The 24636-nt window shown below is 47.2% G+C and overlaps 1 protein-coding gene across 6 annotated transcripts in view; it reads left to right on the top strand.

The window, feature by feature from the left end:
• Window positions 1-6648: 6648 nt before the first annotated feature.
• LOC8052141 (paired box protein Pax-5) overlaps window positions 6649-24636 on the top strand; it is a 220945-nt gene continuing 202957 nt past the window's right edge. For 5 of the 6 annotated variants that reach the window (XM_042292457.1, XM_042292452.1, XM_042292451.1 and 2 more), the window contains exon 1: window positions 6932-7277. In XM_042292457.1, the coding sequence (XP_042148391.1) occupies window positions 7258-7277 (20 nt within the window). In that variant the 5' untranslated portion in view covers window positions 6932-7257. Of the gene's footprint in view, window positions 7278-24636 lie in introns of all 6 variants that reach the window. The other variant, XM_042292454.1, reaches the window with a different exon arrangement.

The raw sequence follows: 24636 nt of genomic DNA, 5'->3' as shown, positions 1-24636 counted from the left end.
AATCAAGCACTCGGCAAACAGTTACGGCCTGCTGGAAACGCCGTAAACCAACACGAAAGTATCGTGCTGACTTTCGAGACTCGCGAAAACTGGGGCCTCGGAAGCAGCTCTGTTCTGGGAAATCGGCAGAGCACACCCCGAGAAGCCGCGCGTTTATGGACCGTCCGGCACTGCCCTCGCAGACCGTGGATGACGTCTTAATGTCGCCTGAGGATTTTATGTCCTTCTTAACGAGAGAGTCGTCGGGGAGATGCGGTCCCAGCTGGTTTTGCGATCTGCTCTGCAGAGGTCTGTGTCCATCTCCCATCAGCTTCCCTCTGGAACCACTGACTCCTTGAACTCGGTGTTGCACTGCATGTGGCCAGTGGAAGATGTGGTCGGTTTACGCGTGTGCGCGAGTCCGCCCTGAGCATCTTTGGATTGCTCCTTAGCAAACGAGAATACTCAACTCACCAATAAGACCGCCGAAAAATGAATCATAAAGCGAGGAACGGGATCAAGATAAACCCCGCCCCACGTTTCTTAATCTGTCAGTAGCTCATGATGATTAAAAAGCGCGACAGGACAACGGACAGAAGAGACACAGACACAGCACTATGTCTGTGTCTGTGTCTCCTTCTGTGTCCGTGTTCCTGTCGCGCTTTTTAATCATTATGAATCACCAACTTGCCCAACTTCCTACCCTTGTCAGTAGCTGTCTGTTTTCTCTCTTGTGTACGTTGTTTTTTGCGCCTTACACCACGATTCCCAACGTTCACCAACTAGCCCAACTACAAGTTCTTCTACAGTACCATTGCAGTACGTGATTTAAGTTCTGTGAGGAATGGTGTTTGGGAAGGGGGGATTTCAACGTACGATCCTTCTCGTGTTTGTGAAAATGTGGTGGCGTCTCTGCCGAAGTAAGCTCCAGACCCACTCCCGTTACTAACGCTGGCATCTTTCGATACATAATACATTTTAATATTTTCCTAACTGCCGTTACACCCTTAGTGTAGATAAAAATAAAAAGTTCATATTTTAATATATTTGCTGGCTGGAAGTGAAAAAAAAAACAAAAAAAACACGTGAGTTTATAAAACGAAACAAAATTACTAAAGGTACGTAAGATTACGTCGCATTTCATCCCATAAAAATTGATTCGTTTAGATTTTTGGACGGTTATAAAGCCACCATCTTCACGGCCAACATTTGCCATTTGTTCAATGTTACTATGCAGTATCACAACATACACTTTAAGAAAAAAAAAAAGAAGTGTGCGAGTTCGCTTTTGAGCAGATCACGGAAACACCCAGTCATTGCGAGAAGTAGAAAGATCCCAGCAAATGATAGAGCTCTAAATATGCATAGACAAAACAAAAAGCCATGTGCGTCACTCCTTTATTGTTCCTTTGTGCAGCGCATTTTTTTGCAGACCTAATCGCATTCTTAGCTTCACAATTCGCTGCGATCCTCCAATAGACCTTTCCATCGCTTGTTACGCCTGCGAAAAATGCCTAGTCACTGAACTGTGGACGCATAGATGCGCAGCGTCTGATATACCGCACAGCAGAGCAACAGCGCATGCTCAAAAGACGTTCCACAGCCCAGCGGACAAATATGGCAGCGCGCAGAAGGCGACTTTCGCAAAGGTCTACAATTTCGCCATGATCGGCTGCCTTAATGTTCGAAAGTAAACTCCCGCACCTTGTGTCGAGCGTACCACTCTCAAAGGAAAGCGAAGAAGATACAACTGGGGCTATTGGCGACGAGATGTCTTGCTGGCACCACCTCGCGGGCGCCCGTCTGTGACGGAGCATGGTATAGACGCGAGCAGACGACGCGCTATGTCAAAGCAGGGAGTGGATATGTTAGTTCGCATCATGCCGATTAAAACCGTTTTTTTTTTTTATTAAAGAAACATGCATGAAGTTTTTGTGAGTGATCTTTCGAATGAATAACAGAGCCTTGAAGTTGCTTCTTTACACTGAAAAACTTTAAAATATTCAAAAACAAGCCGGGAGCTTCACATTACAGCTTGCGCGGCGTGCGTCAGGGCTTTTCACTCTCAATGTAATTCCTTTTTGTTTTTTTATGCGAAGTAACTGTCTCATGGGGCAAAGCCGGGGGTGTCTGTAACAGCGAAAAACGTGCAAGAAGCCGGCGGCGCCTGTAACCGGGCGAAACATGCAAGAAACACCCAGGAGCCGACGGCGTCTCTAACCGCTGTAGTGACGCCACCCGACAGAGAAGCCCTCTTCCTGGAGCTCCTGTCCCCACGCCAGGAAGGAGTCGCGCTCGGGCGTCGCGCTCGGCCGTCGCTCTCAAGCCTCGTGTCAGTCGTCGCCGGAAAAGAGGGGGGGGGGGGGGGGGGTCTGTTTCAGTCTGTCCTACGTGTGACGTCACTAACTTTGGTGATGATAGCTAGAGAAGAGACCCCTGTTGTTCGCGCTCGCCGCCAAAAGAACAAATCAAGAAATTGAACTGCACCGCCTTCTTGGGCCTTGGACAACTTCTCGATTGACACAGGGCCACAAAAGCACCGAATGATTGTCTTACTAAAACTCGTGTATTCAAAATTCTCTAAACTTTGACGTAAGTAGTGTATAAATTCATGTCTCGTTAATAGTTAATATGAACGACGTTGATATATGGGTACCCCGCTATATGGGAACCATTATCGGGGACAAACTGGGAAAATACGTGTATGTTTGTCTCGTGATGATGATCAACTCACATTATAGATAATTTTTTTTTCGAGGAGGGGGGGGGGGGGGGGGGGGAAGCGGAGGTGTTCATATTAACCAGACATCAGTGTATTTACTTTTGCTTTGTTTTATGCTGTTTCGTCACAAGTGGTTTTTCTTGCTTTCATCCTGAATATAGTAAGAAGAGTTTGATTTTGGTTACTATAAATGCTAGCGGAACTGCATATATTTATGATAGAGCTGCTGGCATGGTGCAAACATTCCCCAGTGTTTGCTTTCATTTTATTTTCTATGCATGACCTCATACACTGAAACTCCCTTGTGTGCGATTCTTGTCTCGACGCTTTATGGAGAGTAAATATAGAGCAAGATCGTAGCCGCTGTTTATTGATATGAAAAATATACTCCAGCCAGCTATTAGACCCCAATTACAGTGCAGTAAATCATGGCATTTGAAGCGTTTTTATAGGCTCACGGAAAAAGAAAGAACTTTAAAGGTTTGTTTATGGTGCTGTGTAGTATAGTAGAACCATAATACAATCAATTAGCCTAAACTTTCGAACTTTATTCATTTAGTTATTTTTATATGAGTATTCAGTGAATAAAACAACATACATTTGTTCATTATAAAGACAGAGGAGAAATGCAGTTGCAAACAGTTTGTTGGTTAAGACTCATTTCACAAAGGCGTATTAAGACGCTAGTGTGCTCGTTTGATCATATAGAAATAATGAGCTCATACTGGAATTTAAAAAAAAGCAAATCCGTACCCAATCGCTGGATTGCCTCCCTGTTGATTCATTCAACGGAGCGAAACACCTCAGCTTTAACAAGACTGAACACACTAAATGCCTGTTCTGTTAAACAACTAAGCAGCATGCTTGCGTTGAGTTGGCAAGCAGTAGACGTTTGTTCGCGCGCTGTGGTTCCGAAGTGATCCGTCAGTGGCGACTATACTTCCTTCCAGCTTAATAAAGGCAGCCGATGCTACGAGCTAATGGAACCAATCAAAGAAGTGGCGACTATACTTCCTTCCAGCTTAATAAAGGCAGCCGATGCTACGAGCTAATGGAACCAATCAAAGAAGTGGCGACTATACTTCCTTCCAGCTTAATAAAGGCAGCCGATGCTAGGAGCTAATGGAACCAATCAAAGAAGCGTTAAAAACGGATCACATAGGCCGCTTGTCAGGCACGTAGCCAGAAATTTGCTTCGGGGGGGGGGGGGGGGGGGGGGTCCTGGCTACGTGCCTGCCGCTTGCGCTTATCATTGGTTCAGCGATGATAGAACACGTATAGAAACATGACGAACGCCTTGATGGTGCGCTTGTGAGGCTGTTTGATTGGTTCCATTAACTCGTAGCGTCGACTGCGTCTGGACGTGAGTTGAAACGAAGTATAATGAGCTAATCGGCCTTGTGGTCAATCACTTGTCTTCTGGTCAATCACACCACGCGCCTGCATTGCGCTTTTGACTTTGTGGGATTGTTCAATTTCATTACGCCTGATTTGATTAAGCCACGCTTCAATCGTTCCCAGGGAAGTTATACAACACAGCAAGTTCAATAAAACAGTTTATCCACTCGCATTCCCTCGCCTCAAGTCCCATTCTCCTGCGATGGCGGCTGCAGCTCCATGAATCAAGACCCTCTGCTATAGACTGCCCATGATTCGAGACTCTCTACTTAAGACCTCCGATGAAGTCAATCGACAACGACCTTATGAAGACTGTCCCTCAAAATCCTCTCACTGAAGACTGTCAAATCGAGACTGTCATGTGAAGACTCTCCAAATAAATACTGTATCCTTATATAGCCAGCCCCAGTGACTTCCCTACACATCTCTAGGGGAAGTGCACCCCCCCCCCCCCCTCTGTTTTTTTTTGTTTTTTTTTTTTTGAAGGCACACTTTTAATTTGCAACGACTCCTCTATTCTCATTGCCCCCCCCCCTCTCTCTCTAAAACTTTAGACACCCCCCTAATTTCAATTCCTGGGGAAACCCCTGGCCAGCCCTACCCCTTGTTTTCTTCCCTTCTCACTCCCACTGACAATATCATGCACGGGCGAGCGCCATAGCGCCCGTCTGGCGAGAAACCCCTGCTCGGTACGAACATCGACGGATTTTCACCGGTAGGCAAGCGGGGCATGCCATCCTCGGTGCTGTTTACGTGGCTGGTTTCAAAGGGTCCCAGACTGGCGGGGAATGTCGGCTTTGGCGCTGGAGACGTTGGAGGAGTCAACAAGTGTTCACACCGGCGAGGAACGTGGGCTTCGGCACCGGTTCTTTTCCGCGTTTTTCAAAGTGAAAGTCTCTATTGGCAACAAGCAAAAAGTGACGTCAGGGGAATGCAGGGGTTCACTCTTTGGACTGTAGACTTTCTTCCCAACTGATTACCTGCAGTTTCATGGTGTCAAATGAATGCTTCGGAAGCTCGCTCCAGCACCCGCGCAGCAGCACGAAACAAATGTTCTTGAATAGTCCATTTTTAGACAGCCCGCTAGAACTGTAGAGCCAAGGTCACACTGCTCATACATAAAACAAAACACAGCCTGCATTCAGATTCGTATGCGAGTCACCGCGAGATCCGTGTTTCGAATGCCGCATGGCAGTGACTTCAAGAAAACACATGGCACGCGGAATTCAAACCACGGATACTGCGGTGACTCGCGTTTGCAGACTGCTTTTTGTATGACGTGTAAGCTGCGTGACCCCGGCTTCACGGCGAGAGAAAACACTCTCCGTCTGCCAGGTAGCCCTAGAACACTCCCGATCCGCGTGTCACTAACGTGAGGGTTGTGCAGGAATTGCGAGATTTAAATCTACGCCCAATCTATGAGAGGCGTGTCTTGTAATAGTGTTATAATTATTTCAAGCACACGGTGTAAGAATGCATGGTGCGTAACATATACGCAGATCGAAATGTTCAGGGACTACCCGATACACGGTCCCAATGTGTTCTCTCGTCGTCAGCGGTTAGAAGCGATCACACGCAATCGATCTCACCCAAACGCAAATGGGTGAACCAGTCTTCGAAGTCTGAAGGCTACGTGACAGGCACGTAGCCAGGGGCGTGGCCCTTGGGGCCCAGCCCCCCCCCCCCCCCCCCCCCCCCCGAAATCTTGAATTTTGCTGGGGCCTCCTCTCCCCTCTCCCCCTCATACAACATTCGGTCAAGGGCGCCCCCCCCCCCCCCTCCCCCTTCGAAACAAAATCCTGGCTACGTGCCTGCTGCGTGATATCTTTCAAGACGCCCTGAATTTACCCGCTAATAAAACGCTTAGTTGCTGAGCGGCTACAGGATGCTGCAATAACGTCGATGACACTCAAACCGAAACGCGTGGACCAGGGCTCTATTATACTCCGACGTCGAGCGTAAGAAACGCGGCGTAGTGCAGCGCACACAGGTACTAATTGGTCGCAGACATCGAGTTCCCGCCCGCCGGCCAATCATAGGCCCACCTTCTGCGCTACGCTGCGTTCGCTGCGCTCATGGTCGGAGTATTACAGAGCCTTTAATCCTCAGATTCCTCCAATAAACCGCGAACGCCGAGCATGCACCGCCAACGGAGCGTCCAGCCAGTTAAATGTCCCGCTCTCGCGATCAGCTGTTCGGCCGGCTGCCTTCGCCGTCCGGGACGGTCCCGCGCCTGGTCGGGCCGACCGCGCGCGTCGGCTGCCGGGTCCCAAGGGACGGCTGCCGAGCAGTAGCGGCGGCGACCGGGCCCCGAGGCCCCTCTCCGCGCACAGCCGGCCGTCTCGCACGCGCTCGCCTCGGGCGGGGAGAGGGCGACGCCGGGCACCGCCCCGAACGGGACGCCCGCGGGCCCTCGGCAGCTTCCCCCGGCCCCCGAGCCGTCCCGGGACGGGCCACTCACGCGCCGCTCACGGGATGACGTCGCCCGCCCCGCCGGCAAATCCAAAGCAGCTACCCGACGGGAAGGGGGGTAGCCAGTACACCGCTCCAAAAATCAGACTGTCCCCCCCGAAGTAGCGACCCCCGCGGAAACGGCAAGAACCGACCGGACCCTTGCAAAGAAAGAAAGGTTCTCCCCGTGCTGCTGTCCCGCTCGAAAGACGACGAGGTCCGAGCGCTGTCCAAGACTGGAGTGAGAGCTTCCCCGCAACGCATGGCTCGAGCGAGCCGCCACCCCTGACGCGGCGGAGCGTGTCAGGGAGCCTCCCAGGTGGCCCTCCTCCCCGTGGAACCCTTGCCCGAGCGGTGCGGGAACCAGCCAGGTGTCACAGAAGGCCCCCGCAAGCCCTCCGGGATGGTAGCCCCCAGAGAACGCGTCTCTGTCCCGTCCAGGGGACCCCCCCGCCGGCAGGTCCCGTGATTGAGGCTCCGGAACAGCGCGAGGCGCCCCGGGGGACACGTCGTTCGGCTGTGGGATACTCGGACCGTGCGCGTGAAACCACCGACCCCGGTGCCTGGGATTGACCCCGACGGTCTTCCGTGTTCCGCCTTCACGTCTCAGTGCTACTTGGTGATCTCGTGTGGTGACACGTCCCGTGTGACACGGCGGCGGCGGCGACTCGCGACGCGCCAGGACTGACTGTCGTCTGGGGGACCACATGGAGAGGCTCATGATGCGGTGAGTTCCCGCCCACGAAACTTTTTTCTCCGTTGAGAAGCGGATGGGTGCCCGCTGGAATTGTGAGACCACGTTACGCATGGGGTAGGAAGTGTGTTTACGACTGTGCTCAGTGTGCCGGAACAGTCCTTGTGGCGTCGACCTTAAGTAGTCCACCCCTAGTTTCTCGCTGCGACCCTTAGGCTGACGCAGTAGCCATACGCCCAGACGCTAGGCCAAAACAGCCAAGTGTACGAAACAAGGACAAAACAGCACTTCTTCAGTCACATGGTTCATCCTTCAGCTCGTGAGACGGAAAGGGTCCACAGCTACGAACATCTAGAACTTGGCCAAGCTCCTGCACTATACCCGCGGCACTTAGTGTCCCGCTAGGACAGTTCTGCCTTTTGCGGAAAAAAAACATGGAGCGTCGTGTAGTAGTAGCGTCATATCAGCGACGAGCTTCCAGGGTCTCCGATGTCGTACGCGCCACACGACTACGGAATACTAAGTCGAGGCGTCGCCTTGATTTGCGGTGTCTCTCCCTTTGTGAGGAGCCATTTTCGAGCCCCGTGCGAGCTCGGAATACTAACCGTGTCGTACCGCCTGCCGTGGTTTTGTTCTGGGTCTTCATTAGGCTTAGCGTCAAACCGAGGACTTCATCGGTGTCGATGCGTAGTTGCTGTTGAGATGTGTCGCCTCTAACGAAGGCTCCTGACTATGGGAGCAACCTAAAACACGTTCTCAATCTATTATTTTGAGTACCATGTGTAATAAGTTTTCTGTGGAACAAGGTTTGATATCAAGGAAGAAAACGCCTACGGGGCTGTATGATGTTGCAGGGGAAAAAAGGGCGTAAACAACACCGTCTAAGTATGATTGCTGTCCAACATGCGCAACAGTGATTATCCACAAGGACACGTTGGAGGCGAACATCAAAATATAGAAGGCGCGTTTTTTTATGATTCAGTTTCTAAGTTACGTGATTTTGATTTCAATGACGTAGCAATGACGGTGGAAATAGAACGCCACGAACATTGGTTAAAATATCTACAAGTAACATCACGATGATCTTTATCTGAAGATGGTGGGCGACAAATCTACACTGGATACCACGAAAGGACATGGCATTTACAAAACGAATTATCACGTCAGGATTCAAACGCTACATAAATCGATGACAGTTGATGTACTCCGTGTCATCGGATCTGGAGACCGCCGTTATTCAATAAAAATGCACGTATATCGCTAGTCGAGATAGGGTTACCGAAATTCTGGTCAATCCCGGTTCGTCAGTGGTTGCAGCAGAGAGTTCCAAGCTTTTTCTTTTTTGTATTACTCTGGACGCTTTTGTCTTCAGTTCACAAACTTCATGAGAGCAAGAGACCGGTGCTTGGAGGTGCATCGCTTACATGCCAAGGCGAGGGGAAGAGCATTTAGTCTGCGATTGCGACTGCACGTGCTCCGAGATTACGAGTGTCCATGCGCCGCGCCTATTCGTTACATGTGGTCCAGTCGCATGTATGCGAATAGCAGGAGTTGGCATCGGCCTTAAAAACTCACGACAACAAGCGCCGGCGTCGGCGGCGGTGGTGGCGGCGCTTATTCATTGTCCCTGAAAAAAAAAGTTGACTCTCTGTCCAGATCTTTTCTGCAGACAAGAGGAACCGTCCTCTCACCTTGACGCCGGCGTTGCTCATTACCGAGCTACGACTGGTGAAAAGAAAGAAAAAAAGGAGCACGAGTAAACGCCTCCACTTTTCTTTCGTTTGGCGTCACAGTCGGTTCAGGGAACTCCGGGGTGAACGAGTTCTGGATCAACGTTTAAAAAACATTTAACGCGTGTTGACCGCGGTCATGTGCTGTTATGTCTTCTGCTTCGTTATTGTCTTTCCCGGTGCGTCCGCTCAAACGTTCGCAGCAGAGCTCTAAGAGCTATACGATCCATTAAAGAACAAAACTGGCTCTAATAAGATTTTTCTCAAAGTTGGGGTTATCTTAAATGGTGCTAACTGACATGAACACCACCATAAATAATCGAAGCATGCGCAGTAGCATTTGGCCGCAATCACGCTGAGGTAGAGCGCAGACATATAGGTCGAACAATGAGGGCTGCGTCAAGGTTCTGCTGGACCTCGTGTTTAGTCAATACGTCGAAGGACGGACGGTGTCGGGGCTCGAGCCCAATTGCCGTGTTGGCGCCATCTTAGTGTTGATGACGCAATGTGGTGGTAGAGGAGGCTGTTCGCAGGCTTTGAATATTCCACGTGGTGATTTTTGAGTAGTACGAACGAGCGAACGTAACAGTAAATCTGCGAGGTAAAATGCGCCCTTCCATTTCTTCATATTTGATTGCGGCTGCTTCTGAGAAACGAAAGGATATCCTCCCGCTTTGTTTTCATCATCTGAACAAAGTGTTGGTTGGTTTTTTTCCTGTGCTGAGTAAAACTGTGATTCTGCTACTTTTAAGAAGCTTGAAACTAAGTATTAAAATATTTTACTAAACATGTAAATACGCAACATTCTTGCCAAGAGAGGCTCAAGTTTTTTACATTTGGAAATCTTTCCTTTTAGTACAAATCTTTTCAAGCAAAAATAACGATAACACGTAAAGATGAGTGTTTTGTGAGTTGAGTCGCTGCTGAAGGAACCAGCAACGAGGGTTTTTAGCACTGTAGCAAACATTCGCATTTTTTCGGAAACAACGTCAGCTAAAGTCCTCAATTTCTCTCACTGAACAACAACACATAAAAGCTAGAAAACACTTCTTCTGCGACACTTCGTAAAGCTGCATAAAAGTTGTCAGATGCAACTTTCACAAAGCGAGTACGTGCAAATAAAAACAAATTCGTCGCTTGAATTGCCAGACGAGCTTCAGAAGGAGAATTCACTCTCGCCCATCACGCTTTCATAATAGAGCGTTATAGTATAAACCACGCCTCCGGTAGAAACCGTCCCTCCCTTAAACTGGTGGCAAACTGGCAACATTATACGCCAGGGCGACTCCGGTAAGAGACAACGCAAGATCGAGACTCGGAACGTAATACAGAGTCGTGACCAGCTCCGCCCACACCACGTATGGGAGTCGGCTCTCGGAGAAGGAAAGCAAAACATGCATCTCAGGGTGCCTTATCGTTGGTGGGTGTGATGCACCCCGCAAATGATGCGCAAACGGACCCAGTCTGTTTCGTCGGGATCCTCTGGTTACCGTTCGTGCCAGCGATCCTTTGTCTCCTGCAATGTCCTTCGTGCAAATGGAAAGTTGCCCTGGTGCCCTTGCTACCGAATGGCGGCGCATCACGCGCCGAAAGTTGAATCACGATGTTCTCCCGCTTTGGTTTTCTATTTCTTTTTTTTTTTTTTTTATGGCCAAGTGTGTTGGCTGCAACAACGTTTTTTTTTTTTTTTTTCTTGTTTTTTTTTAGGTTTTGTTGTGCACGTTTGTTTGCAGTAATGAATAGGTGAAGGTTAATCTCGAAGTTTGCTTGGTGTATTATGATGCGGTCGCCTGATGACTTTGGAAAGAGCTTTGAGTACACGGGCGAAAACTAAGATAGGAGGCCATAAGATACGACTTTGCGTATGCAGCTCCTTTTGTTACCGGCATAAACGGGAATCTTGTCTCTCGCGAAAAGCAAACCTGATCGTGCTTAGACATACGTTCAATAACCACAAAAAGCAGGAAAAATGTAAAGTATAATGTTTCAGAAATTTCAGTGATTAACAGTTCAGTAAAACGTTACAGTTAGATTTTATTTTAACGTGGGTCAAAACTTCACACTGCCTCTATGGTAACCCCTCGTCAGATGGACATTCCTTTGGTTATTTATTTACCCAATAGCTGCATATACTGGATGACGAAAGTTGTTTCTGAAAGAAGCGTCTCCCGCAATGTCTCACATAAAGACCATTAGATGAAAACGTAACAGACATCACACAAGCGTATAAATGTAGCTGCCTCATAGTTATCGGAGGCCACAGATCGGTTCACGAAATCTTCTGAGGCAACAGGCCCCCCTTCCTTTTTCCTCTAGCTTTTCTTCTCGCTCATACAATAGCACTGTCCCACCTGCTCCTCCAGCCCACGGCATCGACTGAGAAAGTTGATTCTTGATTCATTTAACGTTACAGGAGTTGCCACTGCCGCTTCCCAAGGTTAAAAGAGCCTCACGTGCAAACAGTCCCTTCGATCGACATTCATCAATGTGTAACGCTATTGCGAGGAAAACCGATCCCGTCAGATCCACAGAGAAGACAGCATTCTCTTTTGAATGGCATGCGTCTAGAAATCCAATTTCGCATGTGGCGACTGCAACTCGAAGGTCATGCCGGCATCCGGCAGTCCGACAGGCGGATCAGAATTCAGAAGAGATACAAAAAATGGCACCACGACGGCTCTTGGAGACCCATACGCCACGCTCGAGATCATTTATCAAATTCGCAGAAGCGGGGGGGCCAAAGGTGCCTTCCACAGTGAGTTCGCTTGCGGCGAGAAACAGGTATTTTCGCTCCGAAACTTGCGTGCCCCAACTGTGCATGCGGGAGGTGCACGATGGGAACGTCGGGTCGCAGGCCACGCAACGGAAGTTGAGAAGATCCCGGAGCCACAGGTTACGCTTTTTTTTTTTCGTTTACGCAATTCGCGTTCCTAATGTTACAAAATGAATGCTGGAATAATGCTACGTTGGGGCCCATTTCAATGCGAGAAGATGACAGAATCGTGAGCAGTAAATAGAAATAGCTCACGGTATACGTACTCTCAGCATCACATTATCTCGGAGAGGAACCACGAAGTTCGATTCTTCTCGGAAATTGATTGTACTTCCAGTTTCCGATCACCCCTTCCCCCCGACTTGGTCGCCTGCGGCAAAATGCAAAGCAGACGACGCCACAGTGCTTGCCGATGTTAAAGCCAGTTGCATCCACGAAAGGACGCTTCTGCGCGCGCTGAAACTTGACCGGCAAACTTTTGATGACTGTGGATTGTTTTTGCACACTGCGCGAACGTTGTAAAAATTTAACCGCGTGATGTCACGTTTGTGAAATGTCAGCACCCAACTTTTATACAAATAAATAAAATCCCGCCAAGAAAAAAAAAACCGCTGGCCCTCACAATTTTCGATGAAACGGACATTCATTGACTGCGGAAGCTAAATTTATATGACGGGCGGGTTGGCATACGTCAGGGATGGGCACTATATCAAATACAGGTATTTAACATACGTATTTAAAATCCTTTTAGTATGTTATATTTCATATTACTTGCATATTAGCTAATGTATTAGTAAATTGTAATTAAATCTTGCAAAATGTAGCATTTCAAATACTTCTTTTCATAAATTGACCAAATACAATTTTGGCCACTGTTATTCGCAGTCAAATGCGATATAATGGACTCTTCGCGAAAGGAGTTGCAAAAAGCTCGAAACGCGCTGCGGTTTGCTCATAATTAAACATGGAAGAAAAGAAAATAACAAGGAAAGACCAGGGTGAATGATATTACTTACTTTTTGGTTGACTGATTTAATTTTGTAGACATCGCATTAACAACATGTTGTTTGAAAAGGCTTTTTCCCTTCAACTTAGCCTTTCAGTTTAAACTCGTACTAAATATATTGTGTTCCTTGACGTTGTACTCACCTATCTCATAAGAAACTTTTTTTTTTTTTAGAGATGCCATTTTCTTAAAGGCGTTTGATCTTTGTATATACAGCTATCACTCTTTATATGAGCACAATCCTCTTTCACCCGGAGTTAAATTTAAGTCCAAGTTGTCAGACTATAGGAACAAAATGTATTTGTAAAGGTATTTGAAGAGGATCAAATTATTTCGTACTATTTGTATCCTGTATTCCACACCTTCCTAAAAAGTGTAATTGGATCCGTAATTCAATGCATTTTTTACAAAGTGTTCTGCATTGCTGTTTTGATAAATTTTTGTTTATTATTTTTCTCAACACTTGATATGTTTATAATGCACAACCAGCACGGAAAAATTCAATATAAAAACCGCACAACACAGATGTCTGTGTCGTCTTGCATCGATGTTTAGTTTTTCTCAGCCTTCGGTTTTATTATGGACGCACCAAGGTATCTGAGTTGTTATTCTTCCATATAAATTAATGAGATCCGCTCATAAGTTTTCCCTGGATGATACCATCGCGCAGACAAGATGCTACAAAACTGATTTAAAAGGCAACCTTTCGTCCTCTAATGGCTAGCTAGAACGCGTTGCTTTTGATGATGCTCATGCTTCATATAAGCAAATTGTTAAATTGTGGCTGACGCAGGCTCCTGTCAGACTCACACCGCAGTCTGAACAGCGGGAAAATACACATGCTCTTTTCTAAATACAAAATTGATTAAAGGGCTAGTCCCGACAGCGATCAATGGGCGGTATTTCTGTGAAACGGGGATAAGGCGTACTGAAATGAGCGCGGGGTATACCGAATGCAAATGTGTTTCTGAGCACACAACGCCAACCAACGCGCATCAGCGGTGATCTCACCCGTCGCATTCCCCGAAGTGCGTGCATATAATTGAGCTTCGCTTCTCGCTTCTTCGGATGTTTATTTGCAACCGCGGACTGACGTCACCTTGTATAGTAACAAGGCGACCTAATCGCAGACAGAAGAAAAAATAAAAGAACACATAATAGCATCGCAAGAAAATAACTGTGGCAGCCGACCACAATGCCTTATTTCGAGAAGCCGTGTATACGAAGGTCACAAGCACAGAAAATGTCAGGCGATATGTTTCTGTTCCCAAGAGAAACTTGGGCTCGAGAGCTCCGCGTGTCCTTAGTGTGACACCGCGTAGTGCGCCTTTTCGGAAAGCTAACGAAAATCTACCGCACTCGTGTGATCGGCCAGCATCGGGAATGCGACGGCGACGACGACACTTGGTGGCCTGTAATGACACCAGAGATACGATGGCGAGATATGCAAACCAGGCGTCGATTCGCGACTCGCATGATTGGCCCCCGAAACGGGGACACCCACGCATCTTTCCTCTTCCTCTCGCCATAGGAGACAGACAAGAAGCACACCGCGCCTTCTCCCTCGGGCGTTTTCGTCGGGGACAAACAGACAGGATAGTTTCTAGGGTAGAAAGAACGTAGCCTAAGGAGCGCTACAGCGCCGAGTGCATACCTGGAAATTCAAGCAATCGTCTTGTCTAGAAACAAAACAAGCAAAAGCAAGTTGTAGATCGGTGGTGCGCCGGGTTCTTAGGTTCAGGTGATTCCGTTTGTTTGGTGCGCTCCCACCAGCCCACTTTGTGCCTCCTGCAATACTCGCCAGGATGTCTAAATCGAGCGATGAAATAACGTAATGCAGGTGTGGAGGCGAACGACACACAACAAAGGTTGCGACGACTCTGTTTTGAGATCTGTACGTTTCGTTTGCGTTCTGAACACACAAAAACAATCGATAATCGGGCATAAATCACCTCGCTACCAAAACACGCAAAACGCTCGATTCAACTGGGGCATGCGTCACCGAGCTCCCACAATTTCCCGCGTCACACGGTGTAATGTAGTCTCATTCTACGCACCTTGCGCGATTTTCCAGAAATGACTATTAACCCCTCACCCTCGAATCATAGCGTAGAAAGTGCAAGCTGCGAAGTGTTGATAACTATGTTATGATTGTCGGAACACTTCGTTTCCTGGACATTCAGTACCTATTACCGAGTCATCGAAAGCAACCAATTAGCACGAGATTAAGTTCAGATGCGCAATACTCATTTACAGATAAGAATCACTTAAATGCATGCACTGCGATTCGGCTTCAGTACATGTAAGCTTAAATTAAGACCCTCCCGCTTTTCAAAAAAAAACTGACAAACCGCGTTTATGTCGGAGCTTATATATAGGTGTCGCTTTCTGTCGCCCCTAAGCCCCTCCCGACGAAGCGAGCGACACTCCTCGCCAAGCATCGACGTCTGGCTGGCGACGGCGACTACACCGGCGACGTCTCTACGCGCACGATTCGGCGGCATATAACTCCAGACCGGCGGCATGTGTACGGGTTGCGTGATGACCGGCCGAAACCGGTGCGGAGCGCGCGCGTGTACCACTAACAATCGTGGCACGGGAAAGGAGGCGCCGACGACGACGACAACGCGCAACAAGCATCACCGAAAAGGCGGCCGAATTGGGAAGAGAAAGTGGACGGTCCACGCGAAAACGTGACTCACCGCGCGAAGACGACGGCACGACGATACGTGAACGTCGCTTCTCTTCGGCGAGCGACGCGATCGCAACCGCCACCGTGTGCGCAGCTGGGAACTCTCTCTTACCAGGCGGTCTTGTCAGACGACGGAGTAGTTCGGCAGGGTATATACACCGCCAGCATTTTACTGCACAGATTCGGAGATAATGCCCCGAGTTCTTCGACGTGTGTGTTTACGTAGGTAGGTATATCGACCATCTCCCGATGAGGGGAGAGAGAGGGAGAGAGGTGTTACAAGATGGAGATAAACGGGATACGCGTTTTGATGAGGCTCGCGTGCGGTGCTGCTGAGGTAAAGAGGTTCCTTCTTATCGTTCACCGGGGAACGGAACGACAGCGATAAATCTGGGAGCCGGACGGCAGAGTGGGTGACGTTCCGTGAATATCTGCGGATGGCATCGTGCTCGCCACACGCAGTGTCTTTCTCGGAAGGCGAGGACCACCCGGGGCTTCGCAAATTTGAATCGAGCGGAGATGTCACTCGATCGGATTCGCCTCAGTTCTCGAAATTCGGAGGAGAAACACGGCGTTTCTGAGGCACATGCGGGTTTCGAGGTCAACCCCTTGGACGCTTGGTGGCGGCATCGACCTTTTTGGCTGCAACGTTGGTGTCGCGTTCCCCAATTGTTGCGCTGGCACTAGGAGGATTATTTCAGCCTATCCGTCGCTTCATTTACTACCGTCAAATAATTACCATTTAATTAGCCTCTCGAAGTCGGCTGATAATGCTGCAATCTAATGCTCGAAAACTATCGCAACCGAGAGAAGCCTCACTAAATACGAAGACAAAGCGTCGTGAAAAAATTCGCAATGCGAATTTAGCCAATTGGTAATCGTAATTTGAAAATACCTACCGCCGAGCCGGGCCGTCAATACGAGAGAGATTTTGGGGGGTTTTGGCGCAATAGCTACGAGGCCATCTGCGACCGTCAATACGATATAGGTATTGTGGTTGCCGAGGTTAGCGAGTGCTGAAAACGTCCCATATCCATGCGATGCAGATAGAGACAGTAATAAAATCTCGTAACTGAATTTATATTCACCCCGTCACACGGAGCTCCACACTGCTACGTTAAACGCGTCTCACAAACTTTCTAAGGCAAGACGTTCAGAACACATACTGCACATGTACGACACAGCTTAAGCTTGGTACCACAACAGCCACCACACTGACCATCCTATAACTGAAAGACAAAGAAAAATCTGCAAAAGGACGGCTGCTCGCTATAAAACAAACGCAACGGTTCCACCGACAGCACACAAGCAGCGGCCCAGCCGCATGCAGCCGGTCCTCCGCAGGCCCCCAACCGCCGCATTGGGTCGCAGGTGCTTCTTCCGTTCATTCTAACGCTCCGCTCTCTCTTCCGAATTCGGGATTCTGCCAGGGGCAGGGCTACGCGGGGCTCGGTCGGGGCGACACAGAGAGACAACGGTCATCCGTCGAACGAACACGCGACCGGGCAACAACCTGCTGCCACCGAGCCGCTGCGCGGCGCGAGAACCGTCGGAATCCACATCGCGTGCCATGAAGCGGCAGCTGGTCTCCCCCTGGGAGCCTCTGGTTCGCGTACTCGTGCACGCCCCGACCAAAGCCCCCATTTCTTTAGAGGGGCGGACGCTGCACCCCGCTAAAACGCTTTTGTTCGTTCAGAGACGATTAGGAAGTGGAGCCTAAACTGCCGCAAAGAATGATGTTTGCGACTGCGTTTAACATGCGAGCGTGTTAAATAGAGCATTTTTACGCGATCAATTTAGTGTCGCGGGATATCCCTAGACGAGGGTAAGATGCCCTTCTGAGCTGTTGGCTATCTCGAACACGCAGAGTGTGTACTATTCATGGTGATAAGTTTCGGTGTTGTCCATCTAGCGGAAAACCGGCACAAACCAAAGTGAAGATTCCCCCGAAGCTGACGTTATGGATGCCTCATAGCTGAATGGGTCTTCGTACAGCTTCGCTGTCTCACTAGGAACTTCTCATTTTCTCTAATTTTTCTGTAACAAATTTTTTGTTTTCATCGCGACGATTACGAATATGGTGTCTGGCAAGTTTTGATCTCGGGCTTCAATGCTGCTAGCTGGAGTGTTCTTATTACTTTTTGTCCTGGGAAAACTATGGTGAATATGCTCATTTTATTTCACTGATGTTTGAAAGTTACATATATTTTTTAGGCTTCCCCTGAGGGTTTTAGAAAAATTCCCCCTATCACTTAGTTAGAAAGCAATCAATGGCACCATGGCTGTCATGGTTTCCTCTCTTGAAATAAACTTACTAGTTCCCTATCTTAATTGTTACATATCTGGAGGGGCGGGCGCTGCACACATTTGTTTATGAACACATCCTGAACCTTACCAAGCTTAATAAGATCAACAGCAGCGCAACGTTTACCATTTTGATAATTTCAGTGAAAACATGAATTCTCCCAGCTTAAAAAGCATGGATGACTATGAGTTTGCAAAAAGAAACTTTGTATTCTCAAGAGGCACACAGTGTAAAAGCGTAACATGATTTAAAAAACAAAAACAAAAGAAACCCTTACACACAATTAAAATTAAAAATAATGAAACACAGGCAACCTTCTAGTGAAAATCGTTTTGTCAAATAATATTTTCCATGCTTAATTTTGTGAAGATCTTGCATTTAAACTGACAAATCGTTTCATCAACAGTTAACGCTTCAGTGACAACCATTTGATGCATTGCAGTGATGTAGATGTATTGTGAAGACAATAATGACAATATAATTATAAAAAATGAGACGCAGGATTTTTTTTTATTTCCGATCTTTGAATGAGCAAAGCACTTTTCTGGTCTAGTTATGATTACTGTCAATTAAACACAACCAACTCTAGGATCGCAGACAGTATTTTGGTAAGTTACATGACATTTTGCCCTGCTGACCATAAGCCGTCTTATTGCACAAAAAAAAAATGAAACAATAGATCCGAATGGCGTGTACATGTAGACGAAAGAGTTAGCGTTGGTTCACACACTTACGTTGAGTTTGACCGAGTGCGACTGCAACGGCTAGCGACGTACGGGTTGCTATGGCAGCCGCTGCGTCGGCTCCAACAAACGGGGTCCATAGCAACCTGTATTTTGCAAGCCGTTGCAGTAGCACTCGGTCGGAATTGACGTGTGTGAATCGCCCTTAAAACATTCTGCATAAATTACTCTGTTTTCTCGATCACAACACTGCGCCGGAGCTTTTGTGCCACTAAAAAAATCATGAGCCATTTTACTCTTGGAAGGTGGATGACCAGCGAAGCTGTTTAGCACACGACACAAACCCGCCTCGAGGAGCCGGAGGAAACTAGACACGCGCTACGGGACCGCTACCCGGCGGAAAGTAGACACGCGCCACGGCACCGCCACCCGGCGGAAAGTAAACGCACGCGACGGGACCGCCACCCCGGGAGAGCGGAAGGAAAGGAAACTAGTCACACAAGCGTTTGGAACGACGACAAAGAGAGGGCGGTGCGAGCGTAGACATGGCCGACACGGGTCGCACAGCGACAAATCTTTAAGAAGCCTATATTATCTACCTGAGACTCTACTGATCCTGAAAATGGTGCCTATCGATAGCGAATCTACTGAAAATGCATATCAAAGTAATGGGACATATAAGCATTTGCATAGAATGAAGAGATTTTGTATCAAAGTCGGGACTTGAGTTTTTGTTGACGCACACGAAAAATCTAAGGAACCCTAGCTATAAACAACTTCGGTGTAAAAAGGCAAGACTCTCTCGAATGCGGTATCCTCGGGACCGGATTTGTTGAACAGACACAAGATCGTCCTTTTATTTTGGACAGCATAAAGTATGTTTATTCTTTCGATTTTGCAGCACGACAGGTGACACGGACGACATGGAGAAAGAAAATTCAGGTGCGGGGCAAAGGATTATCGTTGGCGCCAAATCAAGCCAGAGAAATCCGTGCTGAGTCCAAAGCAACGACACTCGTGTATAAAAGCAATACGGGCTACAAAATACACGATCCGTTGTGAAAGCATCTGCTTAGTGGTTCGAGCACACCATCGCGCTCGCCCATGAATTTTGCGCTATTTTCCTCTCATCTTTACTCCCCAGTGGTTGTTCTCCTGGATATAGACGGGAATTTATACCCTATGAATATCATATATTTTGCCACCGGTAGCGCTGCGTCCGAAAGCAAGCGATCACGCCGCACCGCTATGGCGCGCGCGATGTGAGCAAATCCGGCATCCTCACATTCCGGGTATCACGTGACGTTCACACGCTGCTCAGTGGCGCCCCCTAGCGTCTCTGGCGTGGTTCTCGCTGCTACTGCTTTTCATTGCAAAGATGTGGAGGGAATGCGTATATTTAGAGGACATTTTTTGATGCACGAGCGCGCGTTATATAGGACACTTCTATAACCGACGACTCTGCCTTAGCGGTGTTAGCCGAGTGGCATATCTAGACAGCCACAAAAAAGGTGAAGGGTAGAGAGCTTCATTTTACAAGTCGTATGTGTACTTGCTGCAAAACTATTCTGCGGCTGCAAAGGAGTCTAACAATAGTGCAATCGTGGTATAGCAGGAAAACATCACTGTCGCTACCAAGGTGAACTTTTTGTTCATGAAAGTGTCCTTCATATACCTTCGTGGATGAAAACGCCGGTTTGTGGTTTGTTCTAAAAAGGGAGCAATAAGCTCCCTTTTTTAGAACAATTTATGTGTGTCCTTTTTGCAATCAAAGGGAGTTAGCATTAAACAAGCACATTTTCTTGTAAATCTCGCGTGGAGCGCGGTCTTACCTTAAGTTAGCCAGCCTTATGAACTGTTTGAGAACCGAGCTTTTAGGTTCGCCGCTATAAATTTATGTGTGTCCATTTTTCAATGAAAAAAACTTAGCATTAAACAAGCACATTGTCTCGTAAATCTTGCGTGGACCGTGATCTTACCTTAATTTAGCCAGTATTATGAACTGTATGAGAACCGAGCTTTTAGGTTCGCTGAAGTGATTCCAAGAGGCAAGTCCTCTAGCAGTGGAGGCCATATATATTCTTCTTCCGCAACATCGTATTATTGCAGCATTTCACATAAAAAGAAATAAAAAAAGTATCAGCTCTTGGTCTTAATCTTGTGCTCAGAAACAAAGAAAAAACAGATCCATTGGAATTCGTCAGCAATAAATTACGATACAATCCGTCAATAAATTCCAAAGTAAAAGGGTGATTTCACCTTTATCGCGCACATACACGCACCCATTGAGGGGTATCGGTTGCCGAGTTGGCTCACCAGCTTCGAGCACATGGGGAGAGAAAACACGCGCTGCAGAACCCAGGGATCCTGGATTCAATCCCCACCCCCGCCCGTTTTGATCTGGACGAGCATCGTACCGGCGTGCGGTCGTGTCTCACTACTGAGTGGTGCACGTTAAAGACCCCTTGCTAGCGGTTGTACTGCACTGGCTAAATTGCTCATCTACAGCTGAGACATCAGACGCCCATTGGAGCTGACTAACTTCCCACTGTATAAAGATACACAGAACACAATTACCCATCGATGCTATATAGCTCTCTACATTTCACCCAAGATTAGGGCGTAAAGGCTCTAGTAACTATTTTGGGTCTACTTTGCTCTACTTTCGTGAGTTTCTCATTTCATTTTTACCTCCGAGCGAACGTACGAAAACAGACTACATTACAATCCTATGCCGCTTTTCTCGCACCCCAGTTTTCTCATCTATCGTATGCATTTTATATATTTTCAGTTAATTTTTCGTTATAGAATGACTCTTTTTTTTTTAATCCGAGCATGAACAGACCTAAGTCGAGAAATTAACTTTTTAGCGATGATTTTTGTCTCGTGCATTTTAACCAATACGTTCCGTAAAGAGCGCATGTGGGCCGCCGATCGAAAAAGAAAGGCTTCCCTTTAATTACTTCTTGAACGTCGTTTAAAGATATACTTCCAGCTACGATTTGAGCTTTTTATAAGCACCCCCTTCCCCGTTCTACTGTGTACTAAACGACCACGCGTCCATTATAAAAATCTACTTTCGCTTCGTCCGCAGGTACCTGCATAGATGTATCAGCCTACATCATCCATCCGTGTTTCAACCCTAGAAGACCGTCTTTCAGGCAGTCTATCTGGATAGTTGTTTGCACCCGAAGTATGCAATTTGTAAAGCATGCGGGGGCATACCGAAAAACGTTGAAGGGCGTGCGGGATGCGTATACGGCACGCCGGTGCCGTACAAGAGGCGGAGAGAAATGCGAGATGCTTCCGACGGATCAACAACAGTACGGCCGCGCAACAACGCGCCGCGTCTTCTTCGGGGTGGTCTGTCAGCCACCGAAAAAATACGGCGCAATTATATTGGCGTCCCCGCGCTTTTCACTTCCGTCCCCCCACCACCACCGAATAAAGAACAGGTTTAGCGGCCCTCCTCCATCTTCGTCGATTGTAGAACGTTCATCGTCCTGCGGCCGCCGCAGTACACTCGCGCTATACGGCATGCAAGCCATATCGCGCCATCGACTCGATCAAGAGCCGCTAATGAGCTTCTGGGTTCGACCTCCAAACCCGATCTGCCGCTGACGGGAAACCGCCCAGATGCGTCTAGTTAGCTTGAGGGTTTCGGGAGCTCAAGGTATATATATACACGCTGCTACCGTTATATGAAGATGTCGTGGTTTGCATGCCTATACCGTAGATAATGACGTTGTCTAGTAGCGCTGTTTTTGTTTACTGTTTGTTTTCAATTTGGTATTCACCACGCTCTCTCCACCTGTTATGGTATAGCCACCTCTTCGCCCGAAGCGGAAACGTCTGTGTATATAGATGGAGATGAGAATTATAATGCAATGCGTAGAGGCATTTAAGACGAAAACGATTTGGTCGTCAGAATGTCTGACAGCCGGCGTCTGCCTTTCAACGCGCAGACAATGTGCAATGACCGATAACAATGCGATTGCTACTAACTTGGGGTTTTTAACTTCCGTTATGTTGTATACTAATTAAACGTGCGCACACAGATAAATCCCCCGTTCAAGTTGAAATCGGCAGGAATTGAATTTTAAGTTTCCGCGCTGCGAGCCTGACAGCTTTTTCTCAATGATTCTGTTAAGTCACGGCCCAGCAGCAGCTCAGCAGCACTTGGTGACTGCACCTTCCGTGACTATGCAGTCATCGTCGTCTGACCGAAATTTATTCTATGCGACACCATGTATACTTAATAAAAACAACAAATATGCGTACCCTTTGATTCGTTCCTGTTTTGTCTGAAGCAAGCAAGACGAAAAAGAGACTGGCTGGGGTATGGTGGCCTCAGCCTCAACCGCCGGTTTCAGAGCTGAAACATTGCAAAGCTCGCTGAACGGGTTCTAGATAAAAAAAAAAAAGAGCCTCATTCATCTGTTCACGTCCCTACTGGGGTATCTTCACACATTGTAAACAGTGTATTCGAAACCTAAAAATACGTGATGAAAACCTGAACGTTTTTATATGCCTCCGCCCTTGTTCATCAAATTTTTATAAAAAGGTATTGAGAGAGATGGAAAGAAAGTTTAAACGACATGGAAAGCTTGAAAAGCTTTTTTGCTAAACCGAAAACAAAATAATATTACAGCTTAAAAAAGGTAGCAGGGTGGCCTTCTTTTTTTTGTGATTCGTTTTTCGGATCAACCAATGCCAAAATCCCATTGGCTGCTTCGCAGCCAATGGAATTAAGCCCTGCGGTTTTTAAGCTGAATATGACTCTAGTGTCGTATACTCAACAACGTACCTATAAGACAGAATAGAGCATGGCAACTACCTTCACTGGACTGTCAAAATGCCCGCAAACAACTTATCACTCTTTCTCGACCTTTACAACCACTTACTTACCTTTAAGTCACGGTAAAATATGCAGCAATTGCATGAATCAGTCGCCCAATTTAACCGAGGCGACAAACTAAAGCGGCACACGCGCCCGCTCTGTGTCGTGTAAGTTTGCATGCGCTAAGGTTAACAAACAATGGCGAGCCCACGCAACAAAGCGTCATTGTTTAGCGCCTCATTTATTGGGCACAATGACAGCTAGTTGAAGCAGTTCGCAAAGAGAATTTGGGGCGTTTGCGAATAGGCCTCAACTCGTTACGGGGATCTTTAAAACGAAGTACTGCTAAGGAAATCATAATTTGATGGTGATAATCGAATTAGAATGTCAAATTTTGTTATTTCTTATGCTGAAAATTGTTGCACTGAAACAAAAACCGCACGTGAACTGGTCGTCAAATATTTACTTTCTTATTTCAAGTAGCTTAGGAAGAAAAACAAAACAAAACAAAAAAACCATACGGTACTATTTAGAGCAACACAAGCAAAATGCTTCTAAACATGTGCACGAGGCTCCGATAGCAGCACTCGCGGTAAAGGCCCCATCGCACTAAGAAAAAAAAAAGAAAAAAAAACATAAGCGAAGTTAGCTGTACTGGCATATAAAGTAAAATACGAATTTCTTTTACGTTTTTATTTTAGGCTTAACTGGTACCAACTTGGCCACAAACGAACATGTTTCTAAACAGGCAGACAACAAAACACTATATTGCTCGCAAAAAAAAAGAAAAATAAAAACGAAATCGTTTTCTTTTTTTTTTCTTTTTTTTTTTTTGACGAACAAAAATTGGCGTTTGTCGCGCTGTGATAGTAATGAGACAAGACCCTGTGTTTCGCTTTGAGTGCGTGTGCGAGTGAAGCCGAGACAGCCCAGGTCGTGCTAAATGCACGCCGCGGTCTGTTGAAAAAACTCGCTCTCTACACGGGCTCCGAAACAAGAGCGTGCTAACAGTGAACGCCAGCTCCTATACTGCCCAATCTTAAAGTGTTATAACATTAAGGTTCCCTATCCTTCTGATCTTACAGCGTGTATACACGATCAATATTATTTGACTTTTGGGCTCCTAAAATAAATTGCAAGTTCCTACAAAAAACACCTTTCCCGTGAAAATGCGACCGGAAAGCGTATAGATAAATAGTTTCTGGCATATATCTATAGTCACTCAGGAAACACAGATAATGGTTTGTTATGTTCACTCTCCTGGCTTTCCAATTAGTCCTTCAAAGTTTTTATCGGCTATGGAGCAATCTCATTGGCTGCGGATCGGTAATTGAGAGTATTAGCAGATCGTATCGATGGCTCC

This window comes from Ixodes scapularis, unplaced genomic scaffold, assembly GCF_016920785.2.
Source record: "Ixodes scapularis isolate PalLabHiFi unplaced genomic scaffold, ASM1692078v2 PGA_scaffold3__209_contigs__length_174095766, whole genome shotgun sequence".
Lineage (NCBI taxonomy): Eukaryota > Metazoa > Arthropoda > Arachnida > Ixodida > Ixodidae > Ixodes > Ixodes scapularis.
This window is presented reverse-complemented; position numbering and strand designations above follow the sequence as displayed.